The sequence below is a fragment of the Schistocerca piceifrons genome, chromosome 7 (genome assembly GCF_021461385.2).
Source record: "Schistocerca piceifrons isolate TAMUIC-IGC-003096 chromosome 7, iqSchPice1.1, whole genome shotgun sequence".
NCBI lineage: Eukaryota > Metazoa > Arthropoda > Insecta > Orthoptera > Acrididae > Schistocerca > Schistocerca piceifrons.
The window spans coordinates 571,507,093-571,530,377 of record NC_060144.1 but is presented as its reverse complement, the minus strand read 5'-3'; the positions used below and the strand labels follow the sequence as shown (position 1 = coordinate 571,530,377).

At 42.7% G+C, this 23,285-nt stretch overlaps 1 protein-coding gene across 1 annotated transcript in view; it reads left to right on the top strand.

Annotated features, from left to right (window-relative positions):
• The window catches only part of LOC124804732 (hemocyte protein-glutamine gamma-glutamyltransferase-like), a 383,610-nt gene that overhangs the window by 221,551 nt on the left and 138,774 nt on the right, over positions 1-23,285 (top strand). Inside the window, exon 8 of the mRNA XM_047265026.1 lies at positions 2,936-3,122. Coding sequence (XP_047120982.1) covers positions 2,936-3,122 — 187 coding nt within the window. The remainder of the gene's footprint in view (positions 1-2,935; positions 3,123-23,285) is intronic.

The following is a 23,285-nucleotide window of genomic DNA, read 5'->3' as shown; positions in this document are numbered from 1 at the left end:
TTATAACATTTTACATACACAAAAAGACATAATAACACTTTATGAAAATACTAGAACAGTTTATGAAAAACATTCTATTACTGTAGTGCACTCTAGTGGGCACAACCGAAACTAAAATCACAGTCCCCCTATCCAGTATTGTCCTCTATCGGCTGATACATAAACTACGTGCACCTCCAGTTTCGCGTCACCATCTCTCACTATCCAGCTCTGAGACACATCTCCCACTTAACCGCCTCCAAGGCAGGATCGTTATACGGCGCTACGCCGCAATAGTACATAAAACAGAAAGGAAGAAGCTATGAAAATTGAGGTACTTGTGAGCACATCTTATCTGTCCGTCTCCCCCCCTCCCCCATGGCCCCATTCCGTCTGTTTCCACCTGATAATAACGGTTGTTAAGCACATATGTGGCACTACGGAACGCAAAGAGCACGTACTGATGCAAGCTCGAATCAGTCTGCATTAAGCGTGCTGCAGCCACCACAGACGCCTACTGCAGAGGCAACACTGCAGACAGACTAGCGATGCGGGTTGCAAATACTACAGTTGACAACAAACACGTAGCTGTGGCCAACGTCCAGCAGAGAGCATCAACCAGTAGTACAGGAAGGGGGCGCGACGATCAGCGAACTATTTCTGGCGATCACGTATGTGCGAATAGTCCCGTAAATACCCCTCCGCCCGGGCCTAGATAAGCCGGCGCCCGGCCGTTCAGCAGGCAGTTCTCGACTCGCCGAGTGTGGAAATGTTCGGCCGGTCCAGTCGACCATCCTCTCCTCCGCTGCTAACAGCCGACTTCGACATGGAACATCTGTCCGGGTATAGAGTCGAAGGGAACTCTGATTATAGGAATTAGTTGTTATTTGCTTGATCCGTAGAAGGGGTCCTTATTGATTTTTGGTTTTGAAGAGGGTTCAGTTTCCTTAATATAAAAAATTGACAAGACGATTTAGGTCTTGCTCTACAGATTTAGCACAATGTGTCACTGAATAATCGGCCACGATACCTCCCAAATTTTTTCAGCACGTCAGACAGAGCGTCCCGAAATTCAGCGACTGGTTGTCTCTGTGAGGGCTCTGCTTGATGTCCACCACGCACACTCCATTCACTGAATGATCCCTAGACGCCAGGTGTCTGTCGTTGCTGTCTTTTACAAATATACAGGGTGTTACAAAAAGGTACGGCCAAACTTTCAGGAAACATTCCTCACACACAAAGAAAGAAAATATGTTATGTGGACATGTGTCCGGAAACGCTTACTTTCCATGTCAGAGCTCATTTTATTACTTCTCTTCAAATCACATTAATCATGGAATGGAAACACACAGCAACAGAACGTACCAGCGTGACTTCAAACACTTTGTCACTGAAAATGTTTAAAATATCCTCCGTTAGCGAGGATACATGCATCCATCCACCGTCGCATGGAATCCCTGATGCTCTGATGCAGCCCTGGAGAATGGCGTATTTCATCACAGCCGTCCACAATACGAGCACGAAGAGTCTCTACATTTGGTACCGGGGTTGCCTAGACAAGAGCTTTCAAATGCCCCCATAACTGAAAGTCAAGAGGGTTGAGGTCAGGAGAGCGTGGAGGCCATGGAATTGGTTCGCCCCTACCACTCCATCGGTCACCGCATCTGTTGTTGAGGAGCGTACGAACACTTCGACTGAAATGTGCAGGAGCTCCATCGTGCATGAACCACATGTTGTGTCGTACTTGTAAAGGCACATGTTCTACCAGCACAGGTAGAGTATCTCGTATGAAATCATGATAACGTGCTCCATTGAGCGTAGGTGGAAGAACATGGGGCCCAATCAAGACATCACCAACAATGCCTGCCCAAACGTTCACAGAAAATCTGTGTTGATGACGTGATTGCACAATTGCGTGCGGATTCTCGTCAGCCCAGACATGTTGATTGTGAAAATTTACAATTTGATCACGTTGGAATGAAGCCTCATCCGTAAAGAGAACATTTGCACTGAAATGAGGATTGACACATTGTCGGATGAATCATTCACAGAAGTATACCCGTGGAGGCCAATCAGCTGCTGATAGTGCCTGCACACGCTGTACATGGTACGGAAACAACTGGTTCTCCCGTAGCACTCTCCATACAGTGACGTGGTCAACGTTACCTTGTACAGCAACAACTTCTCTGTCGCTGACATTAGGGTTATCGTCAACTGCACGAAGAATTGCCTCGTCCATTGCAGATGTCCTCGTCGTTCTAGGTCTTCCCCAGTCGCGAGTCATAGGCTGGAATGTTCCGTGCTCCCTAAGACGCCGATCAATTGCTTCGAAAGTCTTCCTGTCGGGACACCTTCGTTCTGGAAATCTGTCTCGATACAAACGTACCGCGCCACGGCTATTGCCCCGAGGTAATCCATACATCAAATGGGCATCTGCCAACTCCGCATTTGTAAACATTGCATTGACTGCAAAACCACGTTCGTGATGAACGCTAACCTGTTGATGCTACGTACTGATGTGCTTGATGCTAGTACTGTAGAGCAATGAGTCGCATGTCAACACAAGCAACCGAAGTCAATTGGGCCAACTGGCGGTGAATCGAGGAAGTACAGTACATACTGACGAAACTAAAACGAGCTCTAAGATGGAAATCAAGCGTTTCCGGACACATGTCCACATAACATATTTTCTTTATTTGTATGTGAGGAATATTTCCTGAAAGTTTGGCCGTACCTTTTTGTAACACCCTGTATTGCTACCATCCGACATCGGTTCGCGCACCAGACTGAAACGTACAAATGATGGAAGTAGCTTCCAGTAGCCATAGTCTGCTTGGGATTGTTTTGCGTAACGTTACTGAGGCAACAACACACTCATCTTCAGTATCAGCTGATTTACGGGTGTGGCTGTCGTCGGCCTGGGTTTTTTATCAATGCATGACGGCTGTGCCTGCAGACGCGGACGACTCGAGCGGCTCCTACCAGTGCGGTCCCGCCTCGCTGGAGGCCATCCGCTGCGGCGCTGTGGGCTTCAACTACGACGTCGGCTTCATGCTGGCCTCCGTCAACGCGGACGTGTTCCGCTGGAAGGAGGACCCCGACTGCGAGCTCGGCTACAAGAGCATCCACTGCGACAAGTACCAGTGAGTGGCCCCTCTGTACTTACCTCGCACGCAGCTACACCACCGTCCACTGCCACAGGCACCAGTAAGCCATCTGATTACATCCATTACGCACACAGCTACACGTGCACCCACTGTCACAAGTACCAATAAATCTGCCTCGTGTACACTGCTGCACAGACACCCAATGCAACAAGTTCGAGTGAGCAAGTTCATTATACGTGTCACAAGCTGGGCTGCGCCACGTCTATTCTAACAAGGTACAGTAAACCATCTCACTATCACCTGCACATCTGTTCTGGTGTCCACTGTGCAAAGTACCAGCAAGCGACCTCCTCATACTTATCAAGTGCACATCTACTCCAACATTCACTGTGGCAAATACTTTTAAACAGCCTTATGATTCCTATGAGATGCACAGGCAGATATCATTATACTCGTACGGTGCACAACTATGCTAGCATACAACGTCACTAGTACTAGTTAGCTACTGAACTTTGAAAGTGTTGTTAATAAAACTTCTCTATTTAAACTAGACTGAACTGCATTTGACTGCTTTAGTCTTTAATAAAACTTGCATCTGACTGCGTATTTAACTGAACTGAACTTTATCTGACTGCATGAAAATATTGTTGGAAAATTAATCAAAATACACATCTGACTGCATGAAAGTTTAGTGGTAAAAATAAATGAAAGTCACCAACCTGCATCTGACTGCGTCTCTGGACTTACCTCGTGCACTCCTTCCCGTTTAGCCGATAATCAAACATATATTCAACTCAGCCGTAGTGCAATGGCATAAAATTGTCATTCTAGATAACTTTACTCATTTTGGCCCTGTTTGTTACTTAATAAAAATTCTGTCCTGATCTGAATAATTTGCCAACTGTGCAATGGCATATAGTTTATTTTACTCTGATAAAGATGAAATTATTAGCTTTACTCATGGGAACTTTACTTTAATGTACCTTTTGGTTCAATGCAAGCACAGGATGCGTAGAACGACGACATAAGGTGTGAGATGAAACTCTAATTTTATCTAAAAAATATTTATTGTTCAAACTTTTAAGGCACATGTGAAAAACCAAAAAAAACTTCTATAGCATGGATTTACGAGAAAGTTTCACAAAACGCTTATTGCATCAACAATGGGATTTCTATCTAGCTTTTAGACATTATTTAACCAAAGAAAACCTATTTTATTAATTATTCTTTCTAGTTTCCCCAGTTATGTGCCGAGTTTCGCTCAATATATAGCTTATTATGTGCGTAGCGCCAATTCTTACTTTGATTATGTCACGACCCGGCTGCCTCCTGCAGGCATCTAGCTCCGACTCGAAACACGTCTGCTGTCTCTGCGCATCTCCTCACCACTACTCAAACTTTTACCGCGTGCACCTAGCTCTGTTAGCTGTCAAAGATCTTACTACTCGAAGATGTACTACTCGTCCAAACTTGCGGTTGGGAACTGTCGACATTTTTCACTGCCTCTATCCTGATCGAATCTCAGCACATACCTTTCAACTTTACTTGTTACATTGTAAGCTCCACCAGCGTCGATATCACTAAGCAGCCTCTTTCTATGAATCACAAGCTGGCCTACATCAGTATCATCTCTGACAAGTAATAGTAAGTTACCTCATCACATTCATCATATACATAGCTGAACCAGTCGCACTATGACCGATATTGATAAACACTACCATTGAACTTTTCATGCACACAGCTATGCCAGCATCCACCGTAAGAAGTGCCATTAAGCTACATCATTGTACACGGTGATTCGGCTGTCCCTACCGCTGGGTTTTATGCAATCTGCAACGCCTTCACGTACCACGAACAAGATTTTCATATCCTCTCCCTCGCTATGCACAAACTGTTACTCCTACAGAAAAAAGAAACAGCATCTTTTTACAGGAAATTTAATTTAATTGAATTTTGAGCTCGAATACGTTTCCGCTAGAGGTCTTAGTTTTCGAATTATTCAATGAAAACGTACAAAAGTTACCTACACACTCGTTTTTCTTGAATAACTCAAAAACTGTTGCCTCTATCAAAAACTTACCTGGCTACAAAATTCTCTGCAAATAGGAGCGTCATCTTTTCTATAGGACTAATAGTTTGCGATTATCGAGCGAGAGAATATGGAAATCTAGCGTGTGGTTTCTCAGGGAATTGCGCGTTACAAAAAACCCATGGGTAGGGGCAGATGAATAACCCTGCATTTACCATGAGCAGTCCTGAAGTACTGTCCACTGAGACAAGTACAAGTGAGCAAGCTAACTGTACGTGTCACAAGCTGGGCTGCGTCAGCATGTATTCAGACAAGCACCATTACTCAACGTCCCTATACTTATCACCTGCATGTCTGCTGTAACATTTCCCTGTGGAAAGTACCAGTATGCATCACTTCCATCATTCTTATCAAGTCCACGGTTTCTCCTGCATCCACTGTGGTAAGTACCTGTCAGCAAACCCGGTGTTCTTCTAATAAGAGTGGCCGAGAGGTTCTAGGCGATTAAGTCCGGAACCGCGCTGCTGCTACCGTCGCTGGTTCGAATCCTGCCTCGGGCATGGATGTGTGTGAGGTCCTTTGGTTAGTTACGTTTAAGTAATCCTAAGTCTAGGAGACTGATGACCTCAGATATTCAGTCCCACAGTGCTTAAAGCCATTTGAAGCATTTCTAATAAGACCAGAAGACGGGAGGAGAGTGTATGTCTTGAGAAACGTCGTAGACAACTGCCAGCTCAGACGACAGAAAATGTTGTTGCTCTAACTCACCGATAAAACCAACATTTGTTACAACACCACTGTGACAAGTAGCACTGAGCGTCGCCTTCAGACCTATCAAGCGGTTGGCCACACCGGCAACATTCACTGACACACGTACCATTAAACAACCTGAATGTGCCTATCAAGAGCACACCTACTCCAGCATCGAATGTTATAACTACCACGAAGCCTAATGTTTACATTCATTGTACGTTTGCTGGATTCTTTCTGGTCTTAGATGCGCAACGTTTTCAGTTACTACATCTTTCAAACAGTCTTCGAGGTAAAGTGGAATTCCAGATTTCATTTTATGTGGAACTTCCTACAAACTGGAGGATGCGGGTCAGTTTTACAATCTTTGTGTTATTGAAGAATAATTTAATTCTGAGAAACATATTCCTCAACTGTGGTGTCACCGCCAGACACCACACTTGCTAGGTGGTAGCTTTAAATCGGCCGCGGTCCATAGTATACGCCGGACCCGCGTGTCGCCACTATCAATGATAGCAGACCGAGCGCCGCCACACGGCAGGTCTAGAGAGACTTACTAGCACTCGCCCCAGTTGTAAGGACGACTTTGCTAGCGACTACACGGACGGAGACTCTCTCATTTGCCGAGAATATAGATAGCATAGCCTTCAGCTAAGTCAGTGGCTACGACCTAGCAAGCCGCCATTTATCTTTTGCTATGTATCTACTGAAGCATGTACAGTAACAAGACCAATGTCCACCAATTGTGGATTAAAGTTAAGTATTCCAGCAGCTACGTACTTTTCTTTATAGCATTCATTACGTATCCTGTTTCAGACCTCACGCCAGCCTGCGTGAGTTTAAGCGCGTGCCTTTCGGTTACCCGCCACTGTGGACTGGCTGTCTTGTCAGTCCACAACATCAACTGATTAAACAACAAGGTTCCGCAACATCTGTTCCTCGTTCACTCAGTAATTTTGGAAACAACTAATCAACATCTAACATTTTAAATATATCATTAGTGTTATACTTATAAACAAAGTAATGATTCCACTGAAGCGAATAGTTGAACGGATTAGACATTTTATCCATTCCTTCATAACGGATACACTCGCTAATGAAACTCACCATAAATAATTCATTACACAGAAAAATAAACATAAATGCACCTACAACAGTGGGAAAAAGGACCTTTTCACTCTTACCAGTCCCGTCGGTGGTTTGTGATGGAGATCAATGTGCTGCCACGACAACCTTTGATCGTTCATCCAGCGACGTAAAGTAGCATTGCAAAATTTAAATCTGGTCTAAACTCATTTCTTCTGGATGAGAGCTTCTGTTCCACGAATGATGTTTTGACGTAAAAACTGTCAGCACGGGTAACTAAAAAACGGAATTTCAATGTATAACTCCTGGTATGATTAGAATTAAATAATAATATGTTCACTGTTAGTAAGACAACGTCCTGTAAAGTCACTTATAAATAAATAGTGTACACATAGCCCGTAACCTCACTCACTACACGTCATTTCAATAAATACGTACAAATGACCCTTTGACCATATTACTAATTAACAAACCATAAGCCGATGTCGCTGCGAAAACCATAAAAGGACAGTACAGTGTAGATTACGACTATATTATGCTCATTAGCACTGGGACGAGGGAGGTGCATTTGGAATGTTAAATATTTCTGACGGAGTAAATTTTCGGAGTACTTTCCGTCCCTCGCTAACACAGAGTCAGATCACAAAATAAAGGGAATTTTTAAGGAGGCACTTACGCATATGAAATCCGTCAAAATGTGTAAAGGGATCCATAATTTATCGCTGGTTCTTTGGCGCCAACGCCGCTCCTTGTCCACGTAATGTCAGTGAGAACGCATCTATTGGCGATTCAGCGAAATAATCTCCCATCTCTGTGCTCTACATCTCCAGCACATTATTACTGAAAAGCTAGTAACAGAAAATGCGCTTGTCTTCAAGAAGCTGTTATCAAAACAGGAAAAAACAACTGGAAATGTATCTTCACACGTATCAGGTGGAGAAGGGCAAGTCTGGGATTCTATAGTGTCGGTTAAATTTATGAAGAACAGAGAACAAAAAGGTTTACGGGTAGCCCCCCCCCCCCCCCCCCCATTTTCTGTTGTAGAGTACAGCATACGTATTGGAGATGTGACATCCTGTGATTTGTGTTCCGTGTTGGAGTACAGTTGTCATGGTGAAGACAAGCCTTTTCTCTTTAATTCTGAAATAATGAGACTATTTCTAATTTGTGGAAAGGAAAACTTTTGTATTAAGGGAATAAAATTAGCTATCTGTTCCCATTTCAATTGGTCGTTCGAAGGCTGTTAAAAACAGTAACTTGAATATGCTTATCGAACCATTTCTCCTGACTGAATCCTTATCAGATGTGCGCAGCAAAGCTTTAATTATCATGTACTTAAATAACCTGTGCTATAATACTGGAAGAATTACGATGAAGTGTAGAAGATAGGGGAATAACGACATGTGTACACCAAAACTGGAAACTATACAGAAGAGGAGGTAGAGAAAAAAGTCCGCTATCAGGGAGGAAAGGAAGCAAGAAAGATATCAGGAGTAGCTTGGCACAGATGATGAAAGTGTACTTCAGTATCTTCTTGGAAGTAAAAAGTGGACGATATGGCCGAGCGGTTTTAGGCGCTTCTGTCTGAAACCGCGCGACCGATACGGTCGCAGGTTCGAATCCTGCCTCGGGTGTGGATGTGTGTGTGATGTCCTTAGGTTAGTTAGATTTAAGTAGTTCTAAGTTACAGGGGACTGATGACCTCAGATGTTAAGTTTCATTGTGTTCAGAGCCATTTGGACGATAGGAAACCAAGAGAAGAAAGAACTGGAAGCGTTCGAAAAATGGTACTGTGGAACAGTGTTAAAAATTAAGAAGACTTACAATGTACGAATTAAAGAAGTACTGAAAATAATATGTGAGGAAAGTAGTACATGGATAAGTCCTTCCAGAAGAAGGGACAGGTTAGTGGTTTATCTGCCACGGTCTTCAGCTGTAGTTACGAGTATTTTGGGTTTGTAAACAACATTACAATGGAAAACTAGTGGTCGCAAACAAAGGATGAGATATGCAGAACCAATTACATAGATTATAGAGTATTTTGGGTGTGGGAGTTTAATAGAGATGAAAACATTAGCAAAAGATAGAGAAAGATGAAGGACTGAATCAGACCAATTGAAAGGTAGATGATAAAAACTATTATGCCTCTTTCTCAGTCTTCCTCCCGACAGAGCACATTCATTCAAATTTGTATTATTTGCAGTTTAATTCATCCGTGGATCACTTTACACTGATATTAGACGGTCGTAGTATGAAAGTTAGAAAATAAAAATATCTACTTCATATATCCAGACATTTACATACATACAGGTATAGTTTGACAAGGATGGGTCAGGTATTTATTTATTCTTGATAATTACAGCCTTTTATCTGAAAAGCTAAAATACGCCCTACAAATCACATTTCCTTGGACAGTAATAAATTTATATATTAACTGTTTATTTCTGATACTTAATTTTTAAAATACTACAACTGCTTTTACTACTACAAAAGTACAATGAAACCCTTAACCAGTTCATTTATTCTGGTCCATTTAGCTTGTAGATGACTGTTTCCACTGCAGGATCCGGCCTCATACCACCCCGGTCAACAGCCATTGTCTGCCTGATTCCTCAGGCATCGGGCAGGAAGTGAGTAGCTTTTCCACTGTAGCGAGTAATTCCACCCATCAATGTTACAAGCCCATACTTTCATGGTCGTACGCACCAAGGCAATGTAGATTCTTGGGACACTATTTCATTCGGTGGTCGCCGACCTCAGTCATCTTTCCTCCATCTGCATAGTATGTTTCCCAGATTCGATGGCAGCTTGATGATTTATGGTTGAACGCCTCGTGAAGTCTTCCTTGGCCTTCCTGGACGCTGCGGCTGCAGTATCGTCCAAGATGCGGCAGCTCGACTCGCTCCTTACTGCTGCTTTAGGATCCAGCATGCTTAACACGTGACGTCCACTACCCGCCGTATCTTCACAGAGCGCGCAGTCCCACGGCGTGTGTTCTGGTGCGCCCACACAGCCCTAGCTATCGTTCATGTGTCTTTTGATTTTGTATAGATACGTAACATGTGGACCATGGCCAGTCAGGTAATGTATCAGTCAAGAATGTGGGTTAAGAAATCTCCTTTTTAATATCTCCCTGATGTTAGGAAGAAATTCGTATGTTCTCCTGCCTGTGCCTGAATTGGCCCATTCATTTTGCCACAGTTATCATATGCAATCTTTTTACTGTTTGCGAACTGGCCTCGCTCAGTTCCAAGCACGCTTCTTACTTGCATTTGATGCCTTTCTTCAACCAGTAAAAGCCGCCCGCCCCTTGACCTATTTTCCTGGTCCAGCGGACACATTCCTAGAATCACTAACAAAGCATTATTCGGGGTAGTGCAGTAGGCGCCCGTTAATCTTAGTAGCATTCCCCGTTAAACTCTTCTCACTAATGAGGCTGGCTTCACTAGCTGCAATCTATGAGCCCAAACTCTTGCACCATATCCTATGACTGGCCGGCCGAAGTGGCCGTGCGGTTAAAGGCGCTGCAGTCTGGAACCGCAAGACCGCTACGGTCGCAGGTTCGAATCCTGCCTCGGGCATGGATGTTTGTGATGTCCTTAGGTTAGTTAGGTTTAACTAGTTCTAAGTTCTAGGGGACTAATGACCTCAGCAGTTGAGTCCCATAGTGCTCAGAGCCATTTGAACCATATCCTATGACTGACCCTAATATGGATTGGAGGTATTTTCTGATTGTTTTGAATGGAAGTCGAAATTGCCTCTTTGCAATAGTTATAATTTTATTCATGTACGACGTTCGTCCAGAAATGCCCCTAGACATCTCCTTACTGCACTTCTCCTAATCGTTACATCATTTAATTTTTTTAGGGCTTCTTACTAGGCTTCCTTTTAGTAGGAAGTAGGCTACTTTCTTTTGTGACGTGCTAGTGACAATCCAACACTTCGACACCAGCCCTCAAGTTCGTGGAGGGTTGCATTATATTTGTCTTCTGTAATTCTTCTGGAGACATCACTTGAGAAGAACAGCACGTCAGCTGCAAATGCTGACTGTATTATGGGCTCCAGTGCTACATAAAATAACTCTAGACCACACGCTGATCCCCTCGGACAGCCTTTTGTTATTGTCTTCGTTAGCTTCTTTCCTGGGCATGTTAAAAAAGCATGTCGCCAATGGCAGTAATCTCTAAGGAAGTTGTACAGCGCCTCTGATCATTCTAAATCCCTAAGGCGACCTATATAGATAGTCGGCCGTGACTTTGTAGTATGAACGATGTCGGCACTGGCTTGAAGTAATTCAGGGAGACCACGGAAACATAAATCAGGGACGGCCAGATGAAGGTTGGAGCCTGCATCCACAGAATAGTAGGCTAGTCCATTAAAAACAACGCAGTCTCATCCGGTTGACTCCCAGTATAAAATACTGTTTTATTTATACATGTTTGCAAAGATGTTATTTCACACTGTGAAAAGCTAGAGGGACATTGGTCATTCATTTGTCAACTGTACTGCACTCACATACTGTTCTATACTTACGTTGTTTCACAGTGTGCAGAGGTGGCGCTACAGTCTTAACACTCTTCTCAAGACCAGCTGTTGCACACATAACACACACTACAACCAGCTGACACCAAGATCATGATCAAGGTGTTTGTTTGCCATGAGATGTTAGTACTACCCATTGCAGAGCTTAGAGCTTTTCATTAGGCTTTCAGGTATGTGCGCAAATGTATTTTGTGATGACACGGATGTTTCATTACTTCCCTTACATTTTGCACCAAACCCCTACACTGCATTATTTCGGTACCCCTACATTGTGTAGAATATAATACTGAATAGTTCCCTTAAGCTGTCATTCTAAATAAGTTTGTATTAGTAATAACCTTCTTTGCCAACGTTCAATACAATGTTTGTCCGTAGTAGAAAATACTGTTTTGAGTTTTATCTTTGCTCATTCTTGGTGTAAATATATTCACTAAACGAATATTCAACTACTTCTGGGAGAAGGAAGTGTGGCACATCGTCACTTAAGGAAATTGTGAAGAATCCAGCGATGTCTAACATTTCAAATTCCGCATTGTCAGAAAGCCGTATATTTACGACCAGACTACATAATTTGGAACGGCTCCATGAGATAGGAACAAACACAAGACGATCTTGAACAAAGGATAATGGAAATAAGCAATCACACTCGTGAAGCACGCGCCGGTAATAGAGTGGTTCCTACTATACAAGGAAAAAGAAATAAACTTGTAACATGATCTTAAACGATGCGTTACAGTGAGGAATAAAAAAAAATGGGGAAAGAGGGAAAGAGAAAATTAGAAAAATGTGAACGGAGAACCAGTGTGAAACGTCAGAATGGAAAACAAGAGTCAGATGGAAGTACATTTTTTCTCACATGGGGTTTGTTATTAATACTATGTGCTCAAATGTTTACCACCCCTGAGCGCGTCTGACAATAATAGATCGCAGAAAGAAATCTGTGTCTCGCTTACAATGTCATTTTCATGTATTTTTTATATCGCGCCGCACTGCTTCCGAGGAAGTAATTGTTAATCGATACAGGTCGGTCGTTAGGCGCCGCTGTGGGGGTAATTAACGTCTGATGCGCCCTCGTATTTTCGCGTCGTCCGCTGTCATTGTTTCACGGTTCAAAATTTTGTAAAAATACGTGCTTATGTATAGTGTTTATCTCGTGTCATAGCTTTCACAAGGAGATAACAAGCAATGCAAAGCGTTATAAGATGAACAGACAAGAATAATGTTCCTGAACTTTTTTTTCCATTGCTGTTCCCATTACCCGCTGTGACTAATTTCTTGAAATGTGGGCAAAGTCAGAAATGAGAAATGTATTAGCATCGGTTTCTCTTCTTTGGTGCAGTCACTTCCAAGGCCACTTACGATTTCGTTGTGCGGAATGTTTGCGTACCCCTTCAAAGCTTTGAATCAGCTATTTTCTTCCTTCACTATCTTCATTAATTCCACAATATGAAAACAATTATTTCTATGACATTTCCATTTACGATTCCATATTTGCGTAAAATTGATTCGATAATCTGCAGGAATAAGTGTTTTTCTGTACTTTTAGGTACGAAGTACATTTTCTTTTTCAGTTATGGGTACGTCCACGGTATAAACACTCCTGAAGTTTATATCAGTATTTCGGAAGCTGAACGTCGGTAGTACCCTCGAATAGTTTGGATCAATTGGACCCTATCAAATCACCGAACGCTATAAAGTTTCAAGCTTCGAGTTTCCAAGCTGCACTCGTTTCTTCTCCGTGCGTTACTTTTCTTTCTTCGTTCAGCATTGGCCTGCTCTGATGGTAACTTCACTCTCTACCGGTAGTCCCCATTTGCTATTTTTTGTTTATTTATTTATTTATTGTTCCGTGGGACCAAATTAAGGAGGAGTCTCCATGGTCATGGAACGAGTCAATACATGAAATTATAACACGATATTAGAAACAGATAAAATGAGATATAAAAAAACATATTCAGGTGACAAGTCGTATGTTTAAATGAAGAAAATCAACAATGTAACACTGTAATTTGCTTAATTTTTTAGCTCTTCCAGGAGCTCCTCGACAGAATAGAAGGAGTGAGCCATGAGGAAACTCTTCAGTTTAGACTTAAAAGCGTTTGGGCTACTGCTAAGATTTTTGAGTTCTTGTGGTAGCTTATTGAAAATGGATGCAGCAGAATACTGTACTCCTTTCTGCACAAGAGTCAAGGAAGTGCATTCTACACGCAGATTTGATTTCTGCCTAGTATTAACTAAGTGAAAGCTGCTAACTCTTGGGAATAGGCTAATATTGCTAACAACAAACGACATTAAAGAAAATATATACTGTGAGGGCAATGTCAGAATTCCCAGATTTTTGAATAGGGGTCGACAAGAGGTTCTCGGACTTACACCACATATAGCTCGAACAGCCCGTTTTTGAGCCAAAAATACCCTTTTTGAATCAGAAGAATTACCCCAAAAAATAATACCATACGACATAAGCGTATGAAAATATGCGAAGTAGACTACTTTTCGTGTTGAACTGTCACTTATTTCAGATACTGTTCTAATGGTAAATAAAGCAGCATTTAGCTTCTGAACAAGATCCTGGACATGGGCTTTCCACAACAGCTTACTATCTATCCGAACGCCTAGGAACTTGAACTGTTGCGTCTCGCTTATAATATGCCTATTCTGTCCGATCAAAATATCGGTTCTTGTTGAATTGTGAGTTAGAAACTCTAAAAACTGAGTCTTACTGTGATTTAGCATCAAATTATTTTCCACAAGCCACGAACTTATTTCATGAACTACATTATTTGTTACTGTTTCAATGTTGCACACAAGATCCTTCACTATCAAGCCGGTGTCATCAGCAAACAGAAATATTTTTGAATCACCTGTAATACTAGAGGGCATATCATTTATATAAATAAGAAACAGCAGTGGCCCCAGCACCGACCTTTGGGGAACGCCCCACTTAACAGTGCCCCATTGGGACTGAACATTACTACCACTCTCCATATTGCGGAGAATTACCCCCTGCATAATTTTCGGTAGAAAATGTTTCTTGGTCTTGTATGAGACTTTTCTAAATCTTTTCTGATGTGCTGGGTCCATCGTATGGTTTTGAGTTGTTCTATGTACGTCTCAATCTTTTGAGTGAGTCTTGTTGTTGGGATTCTGTGGATATGCTCATAAAATTTCACTCTCCTTTTTCTCAAGGCGGCCGCAAAACTCAATAGTTTAACGAGATTGTAATCAGTATCGCTCTACTGTCATTTTGGAGCCGAGCGTCTTTCTTAGAATTTTTCATTCTTCTTTGAGGTTATCTTCTAGATCATCTTTCCTGTGGAGTGTAAGCGTTCTGCTAGCGTACAAGATTTTATAGTTGACCGCTGTGTTAAAGTGCCTGATTTTCGTGTGTATGAACGTATATTTTTCATTGTAGATGTTATACATTTTACCGTTCTCGTTAGTTTTTTTCTGTCCGAATTTTCTGTGCCATTTTCTCTCCCTTTGTAGGCTCAAGGATTTCACTTATATACTTGAAGTATGAGACTGTCTCGACTTGTCCATATTTTGCGATCAGTTGTCGAGTAGAATGTCTAGAGCAGGCGTACTTGGTTTTTTGGAAGGATGTTTGGAGTCAAACCCTTTAAATGCATCCATTGAGGCTTTCCGTCTATCTAACTGCTGCCGTCTCGTCGCCTCTTAGTATTGCGAGATCACCTGCAAATCTAAACAAGATAATTGGATGTAATGTTTATGTCTTACAACTTGTATGCGTTTCCAATACTTTTGGTAAGTTCTTTTTCACCCACTCGGATAACATTATCCAAAACCATATTAAAGAGGATAGGAGACAGCCAGCCGCCCTATCGAAAACCAGGTTCTGATAGGAAATGGCTCTACCGTCTCACCCATAAATTTTGCTTTCGTGGGTTGTGCTGGCGAGGTTTTTCGAGTCGAATCCCTGTTCTTCGAGGATGATAGAAAGGAATTACCGATCGACTGAAATATGTGCTTTATTGAAGACCACAAAGGAACATACGAGCTGGCACTAGGCTTCTCAAGTGGATAGTTACACAAATAATAGTGTTTGCGAAAGCTTGTCATAAAATTTTGTCACCTCGCAAAATTTAGGTTGTGACCGTGAAGGAACTAGTCCCTCTATACATATTCATCCTTCAATGCGTCACATTTTTCCCAACAATAGATAACTTGTCAGAGACATTGGTTGAGAAGTCTGCATTTTGACTGTTCAGGAGACAATCCGCTTGGAAAATCAATTGCGACTCAGTGATTTTTTTATTCGATAAAAAGGAGTACTGCGCCAGGACAAATGAGACAGTATTTGAAGCCCAAAGAAGGAGCATGTCTGGCTGTGTGCTGTGCGTGGAGCAAAACGCCCCCTCTTGGTTGCCCTCCCGCGACATTTGGTTGTGCATCCTCCCCTAACCTCGCCAGCCAATTACGAGCACAGTCCGTCAGCAGCACTCCAGTCCGTTGTGACCTTTGTCACGTCACAAATGTCGTGAAAGTATTGAAATGTGGTATGTCACTGGTTTTCGATTTTTCCACTACCGCCACTATTGCTATACGTCAGTCTTCGGGTACCAGGGCAAGCATTTCTCTTCTGATTTCCGGTTTCTTACCAGACAGGTGGTCTGCCACCTCGTTACTTGTCACTCAGACCCTTCTGACCGCTCTGCACCCCTTAACGACTGCATCATGTTATGGTGCATTTCAGCATGGTATGTTCCCGTTCAGACAGAGAAAAGGAATGATCATACAATGTAAGCTTTCAACGGTCGGTATTGTCTTCACTTAAAACTTCCGTGCTGATAGGCCGTGGTCGAAATATAAAACTCTCTCCTGGCGTTTCGTCTCCGACTGCGGGAGACATCCTCGGAGGTAAAGCGGCGAACTGCGAAGAGAACTCGAGGAAGCGCTGATTGTATAGACAGTACAGAGGGCGCCACTGTCGACCACGTGGCGTCGGTTATGAGATTGTCTCTGGTAATGCCAACATTCTCGATTGAAAGCAATCGACCGTCACGCTTGCGGTGCAACGCTGACATCCACATTTTATCCAGTTTAACACCTTCGTCTTTCCTGTTAAAATTATGACGACGTTTATCAATCTCGGTAGCCTCTTTATAAAAGCGTGCATAATAATACGAGCTTTTTGACATGACGCTCGTCTCGCTGAATTTCATTTCATGATCACCTTCCTGGTAAACATGTTCCGCTACGGCCGATTTACCCGTCTGACCCAGGCGGCAATTCCTCTTATGTTCAACAAGATGGGTGTTCACACCTTTCTTTGTGGTACCGATGTAAACCTGTCCACAACTACAAGGAATTTTATATACCCCCGGTGTAGCCAAAGGGTGTCGTGCACCTTTTGCTGACCTTAAAAATTATTTTATTTTCCTGGTGGGTCTGAAAATAGTTTCCACCTCGTACGTGCCTAAAACTTTCCCAATGCGATCTGTGACCTTACTAATGAACGGAAGAAAAACTTTGCCCTTGGACGACTGTTGTTCGTCGTTACTCCTGATTCTCTGCCTAGAGCGAATTGCTCGATCTACATCCCTGCTAGAATAGCCATTCTTCATGAGAGTCTACCGAAGATGTTCAATCTCATCTTTTAAATAAACAGGTTCACGAAGTTTGTATGCCCTGTCTACCAAAGTTTTCATTACACCTCTTTTTTGTCTATGGTGGTGGTTTGAATCTTCGTGTAGATAACGATCAGTATGTGTGGGCTTTCTATACACCTTATGGCCCAACGTTCCGTCCCAGTCTCATAGCCGACGCCACGTGATCGACAGTGGCGCCCTCTATACTGTCTATACAATCAGCGCTTCCTCGAGTTCTCTTCGCAGTTCGCCGCTTTACCTCCGAGGATGTCTTCCGCAGTCGGTGACGAAACGTCAGGAGAGAGTTTTATACTTCGACCACGGCCTGTTAGACCGGAAGTTTTAAGTGAAGAGAAAAGGAATTACCGCACGCGATTTCAGTTTCTATAGTAATGTGTTACATCACCAATAACTTTAACCCTGACACAATTCAGTGCACCTTTAACCCATTTACTTTACGACGATTCCTTGTCGTAAGAACCATAGGCATTGTAGACATATAACGAGATGAGCCACGACCTCTGTTATACACTTCACATATCTTCACTGAAATCCCGACACTGTAATACCGTACCACACCGCTAGAGGAGCTAAAACAAGATGGTGGAGTCCCTTTGATTTCTTGATTGCTTATCGTACATTTCGGAACTGTAGACATGCGCTAGCAAACAAACCAAATTTCTAAAAATTGCTTGTGTCACTTTATTTTTTCGAAGTGATAATTAAAACCTTTTGACCGCACATCGTATTTTCTAACACTGACGGGTAGATACGAGAAATAAGATTGACAGACGGTAGTTTCATAACTGTTAAGAGTTTAAGTACGCTCTATTCCTGCGCAAGTTACCACCAAAAGCATTGGAGAACCAGAAAAATCTTCCGAAAGCACGTGTCAAGTGAATTATCCTATTAGGAACGGGGCGTGTCTCTTTCCCTGCATCCAACGATCATCCCAAAGACGATGGGATCGAAGCTACGAACATTGGAATAAACTAAATATGCTCTCTATCGAAATAAATGGTGAGCAAACCTTGCAAAAATCCTGTGCCAACAGACATCAAAGCATTAATCAGTCGAAACAATTTTAACAGTGTAGTAGCATGTTACCTGCACGAAGCAGACATAATATAGGTGACGCGTTAGATGAGGATTTTCTTTTATTCCTACTTTCAACATATCTTTCTTAACCTTAAGAATCATTTGTAAATGACTCCATTGTTTCCATAAAAAATAATAATATTAAATTACAAAAAGAATTGTAGTGAATCATATCGCTCCTTCCATACGGTTTGTCCACCCATTCATCTCTGTACTTAGCAAGCCACCATAAATCGGCTGTGGGAAAAATTTAAGCGTCAACATTATTCACTGGAAATAATTTTCAAAGTTCAAAAGTCATACGTGTCTCATATTGCAATAAAAAAGGCCTATGCATATGGTGGTCAACGTGTAAAAGGCAGACTAACACCTTGTTATTACTCGACAAGTTCAAGTTCTTTGGAGTCCAAGCAGCGAGCAAAGAAATGTACGCTAAACACCAATCGAAGAGAACTAGAATAGTGTCGAAATCAAGTAGAATTAAAACGACAATATTAAGTCGCCTTTAAAAAGAGAACCGTTTAAATGATCAATCTCGCCGACTAAACCTGAAAGATGACTGGATGCGACGGTCTTCCATCACGGTAACGTGAGCTCTATTGGTCATTTCCTTAGGACACCTATCGTGGGTCACGAGCTTTGCAGCCCATGTACGACCGTGCTTAAATTCCGCCATCAGTTAATAACCTGTTTTGACTTCCTACTGGCGAGTCACAATAAACGCCAGTTTGCAGCTGGGCTGTAACCAATATTTTACATATTAAAATATTTTTTAAATGTTACGATTAATGAACAATCCACCAGTACATCACCGGAACATCAGTTTCATGCTTTTTACGCCATTTTTTGCATAATTTAAGCCTCATTACTTTCCTAATAGCTCCTAACTCAATAGGCTGTGGCAGTACACCCACATTTTTGACCAAAGTTCCACTGTCACTGTCTTCCGTTAGTCATGACAAATTCGTTACACTACAGTCTAACATTTCTGGTCATTTCTTTACGGTTATCATTTCATACCATTTTCACTGATTCCATCGTCATTACTCCTTCCCTTATAAGTCAGTGAATTCAGTTCTGCTGATGTAAACGTATCATACTCTTTAAAATCCATTTTTAGGAGTACAAAACGTATGGGACCAGTCTAGGAAGGCAGCTACTACCGAACAACTGCTCGACGCATCAGATCGGTAACGTTTTCCAGAAAACCAGATAGATACAGGTAGCCCATTAGTCACTTATCTCATTAGAACTTAAGCACTTTCCCTTTAATCCAAATAAATACAGTTTGATTTAAAGATATCTTACGTCTATTACGTGTATACAAGGAAAAGGGTGAGGGTGACATGTATGATGATTTGCCAAAGTCTTTATTTGCATTTTCACATATGTGGAATGTGCGGTAGGCTATGACGTCACGGTCGATGAAGCTTTCCAGTCCCGATACATTGGGTACGCCTGTACCACCTCGTACGATTGCGACGGTTAGCCAACCATTACCATGGGAGAATGTATCGTTCAGATCAATACTGAAGTTAAGTCTACATCCACAAAAGACTGCAGGTCCATCTAGTAGAGAGTGTGCAGCGACAGATTTTATGGTATTTTTCTTCTTGTCAGCGGCAGATGTTGTCATTTCGACGTCTTCAATTGTTTTATATATTGTCTGTCTTGCACGGCGACCAATTAGGAGTACATTTAACAATATTGTACGCTAGGGGCAAACCAAGTGAAGTCGCTGCGTCTTCAACGGTCTGTATTTTATTCTGGAGTGTGGAGGGCCAAACACAATCCAGTCACCCATGGTTTCCCTAAATAATGTTGCCCTGTTTCTTGCTACACAACTGGAATAAAATGGGAATACCTGCTGGAACAAATAAGAGTTGCCAAGGAGAATTTTGAGAATATTGCAAATTATTCAAGGTGCGTCCAATACGTTTTTTTCTCCGCCAGTTTCGTTCAAAAACTGCGGAATTTGTTGTGGGTCATCGTGGAATATTCAAGCTTCAGCCCCTATAGTTTGATGAAGCTCCGACAGGTAGCGGCGCTATAGGTAGCCTTTAAAATGGAGTCTGTAACGGAGATGCGTTCGAAGCAGAAAGCTGCCATTAAATTTCTTTTGGAGGAAACCAGGGCATCGCAGATATTCATACGCGCTTGCAGAATGTCTACCGAGACCTGGCAGTGAACAAATTCACGCTGAGTCGTAGGGCGAGGTGTTTGCTATCATCGCAACAAGGTCGCGCAAACTTGTCCGATCCCTCGCGTGAGGGCCGGCCGCACACAGTTGTGACTCTGCAATGTTGACACGTGCAGACACTCTCATCGACGAATCACCATGAAAACGCAAGGCCTCACACATGTACGCGCATCCGAGACGAGCTCACGGAACTTCACTGGAATCTTCTTCCTCAGCACGGATCTCGCATCTCCCGACTTCCATCTGTTTGGCCCAACGAAGGATGCACTCCATGGTAAGCAGTAAATGGAGGTTACTGACACAGCAAAACCTTGGCTCCGACGTGATCCAGCTGAGTGGTACCATGCGGTCATACAGACGCTCTCAGTAAAGTGATATAACACCGTCGCATTGTACAGAGATTATACTGACGGTGTCAGTGTTGAGACAGGGATTAGTGATCATGATGTTGTCATTACGACAATGGTTACGAAAGTTAAAAAGTCTTTCAAGAAGGCTAGGAGAGTATTCTCACTAGAAAGAGCAGATAAGCAGTTGTTAGCATCCCACTTAGTAAATGAATCGACTTCATTTACTTCCGGTACGATGGAGGTGGAAGAATTATGGGCAAATTTTAAACACATTGTAAATCAGGCATTGGACAAGTATGTGCCGAAAGAGTGGGTTACGGACGGAAAAGACCCACCGTGGTTTAACAGCGCAATTCGGAGAATGCTCAGGAAGGAAAGGCAGTTGCACTCGCGGTACAAGAAAGATCGCGAGAATGAGGACAGGCAAAAGTTAGTAGAGATTCGTGCTGCTGTAAAAAGAGCGATGCGCGAAGCATTCAACCACTACCACCGTCATACCTTAGCAAAAGATCTTGCTGAAAACCCAAAGAAATTCTCGTCTTACGCAAAATCGGTAAGCGGGTCGAAGGCTTCCATCCAGTCACTCACTGATCAATCTGGCCTGGCAACGGAAGACAGCAAAACGAAAGCTGAAATTTTAAATTTAGCATTTGAGAAATCTTTCACGCAGGAGGATCGTACAAACATGCCGCCGTTTGAGTCTCATACAGATTCCTGTATGGAGGACATCGTGATAGACATCCTTGGGGTTGTGAAGCAGCTGAATGGGTTGAAAATAAATAAATCGCCAGGTCCTGATGGGATTCCAATTCGGTTTTACAGAGGGTACTCTACTGCATTGGCTCCTTACTTAGCTTGCATTTACCGCGAATCTCTTGCCCAACGTAAAGTCCCGAGCGACTGGAAAAAAGCGCAGGTGACGCCTGTATATAAGAATGGTAGAAGGACGGATCCTCAAAATTAAAGACCAATATCCTTAACATCGGTTTGTTGCAGGGTTCTCGAACATATTCTCAGTTCGAATATAATGAATTTCATTGGGACAGAGAAGTTGCTGTCCATGCATCAGCACGGCTTTAGAAAGCGTCGCTCCTGCGAAACGCAACTCGCCCTTTTTTCACATGATGTCTTGCAAACCATGGATGAAGGGTATCAGACGGATGCCATATTCCTTGACTTCCGGAAAGCGTTTGACTCGGTGAAGCACTGCAGACTCCTAACTAAGGTATGAGCATATGGGATTGGTTCCCAAGTATGTGAGTGGCTCGAAGACCTCTTAGGTAATAGGACCCAGTACGTTGTCCTCGATGGTGAGTGTTCATCGCAGGTGAGAGTATCATCTGGAGTGCCCCGGGGAAGTGTGGTAGGTCCGCTGTTGTTTTCTATCTACATAAATGATCTTTTGGATAGGGTGGACAGCAATGTGCGGGTGTTTGCTGATGATGCTATGGTGTACGGACAGTTGTCGTCGTTGAGTGACTGTAGGAGGATACAAGATGACTTGGACAGGAGTTGTGATTGGTGTAAAGAATGGCAGCTAACTCTAAATATAGATAAATGTAAATTAATGCAGGTGAATAGGAAAAAGAATCCCATAATGTTTGAATACTCCATTAGTAGTGCAGCACTTGACACAGTCACGTCGATTAAATATTTGGGCGTAACATTGCAGAGCGTTATGAAGTGGGACAAGCATGTAATGGCAGTTGTGGGGAAGGCGGAGAGTCGTCTTCGGTTCATTGGTAGAATTTTGGGAAGATGTGGTTCATCTGTAAAGGAGGCCGCTTATAAAACACTAATACGACCTATTCTTGAGTACTGCTCGAGCGTTTTGGATCCCTATCAGGTCGGATTGAGGGAGGACATAGAAGCAATTCAGAGGCGGGCTGCTAGGTTTGTTACTGGTAGGTTTGATCATCAGGCGAGTGTTACGGAAATGCTTCAGGAACTCGAGTGGGAGTCTCTAGAGGAAAGGAGGCGTTCTTTTCGTGAATCGCTACTGAGGAAATTTAGAGAACCTGCATTTGAGGCTGACTGCAGTACAATTTTACTGCCGCCAACTTACATTTCGCGGAAAGACCACAAAGATAAGATAAGAAAGATTAGGGCTCGTACAGAGGCGTATAGGCAGTCATTTTTCCCTCGTTCTGTTTGGGAGTGGAACAGGGAGAGAAGATGCTAGTTGTGGTGTGCCACGCACCGTATGGTGGATTGCGGAGTATGTATGTAGATGTAGATGTAGATACTGAAAAATAGAGTTTTACAACGGAAAATGTGGGGAGTAATAGAGTGTGTTGGAATCCTGAATAAAGCCAATCTGCTCTCAGAAAGAAACGTGTTATGTTACTTACGGAACACCTCTCTCAAAAACAACACATATGGAGTACATGGAATCATTAGATTTACTGATAATTAGCTCAAGCTATTTTGAGGCATCCATATTACCGTGTTGGTACTCAGTGACGCTTCCGCAGGCGGCAATGCATTCACTGACTTCGGTCGATCATAAAGATGACGAAAACTGTCATGGGA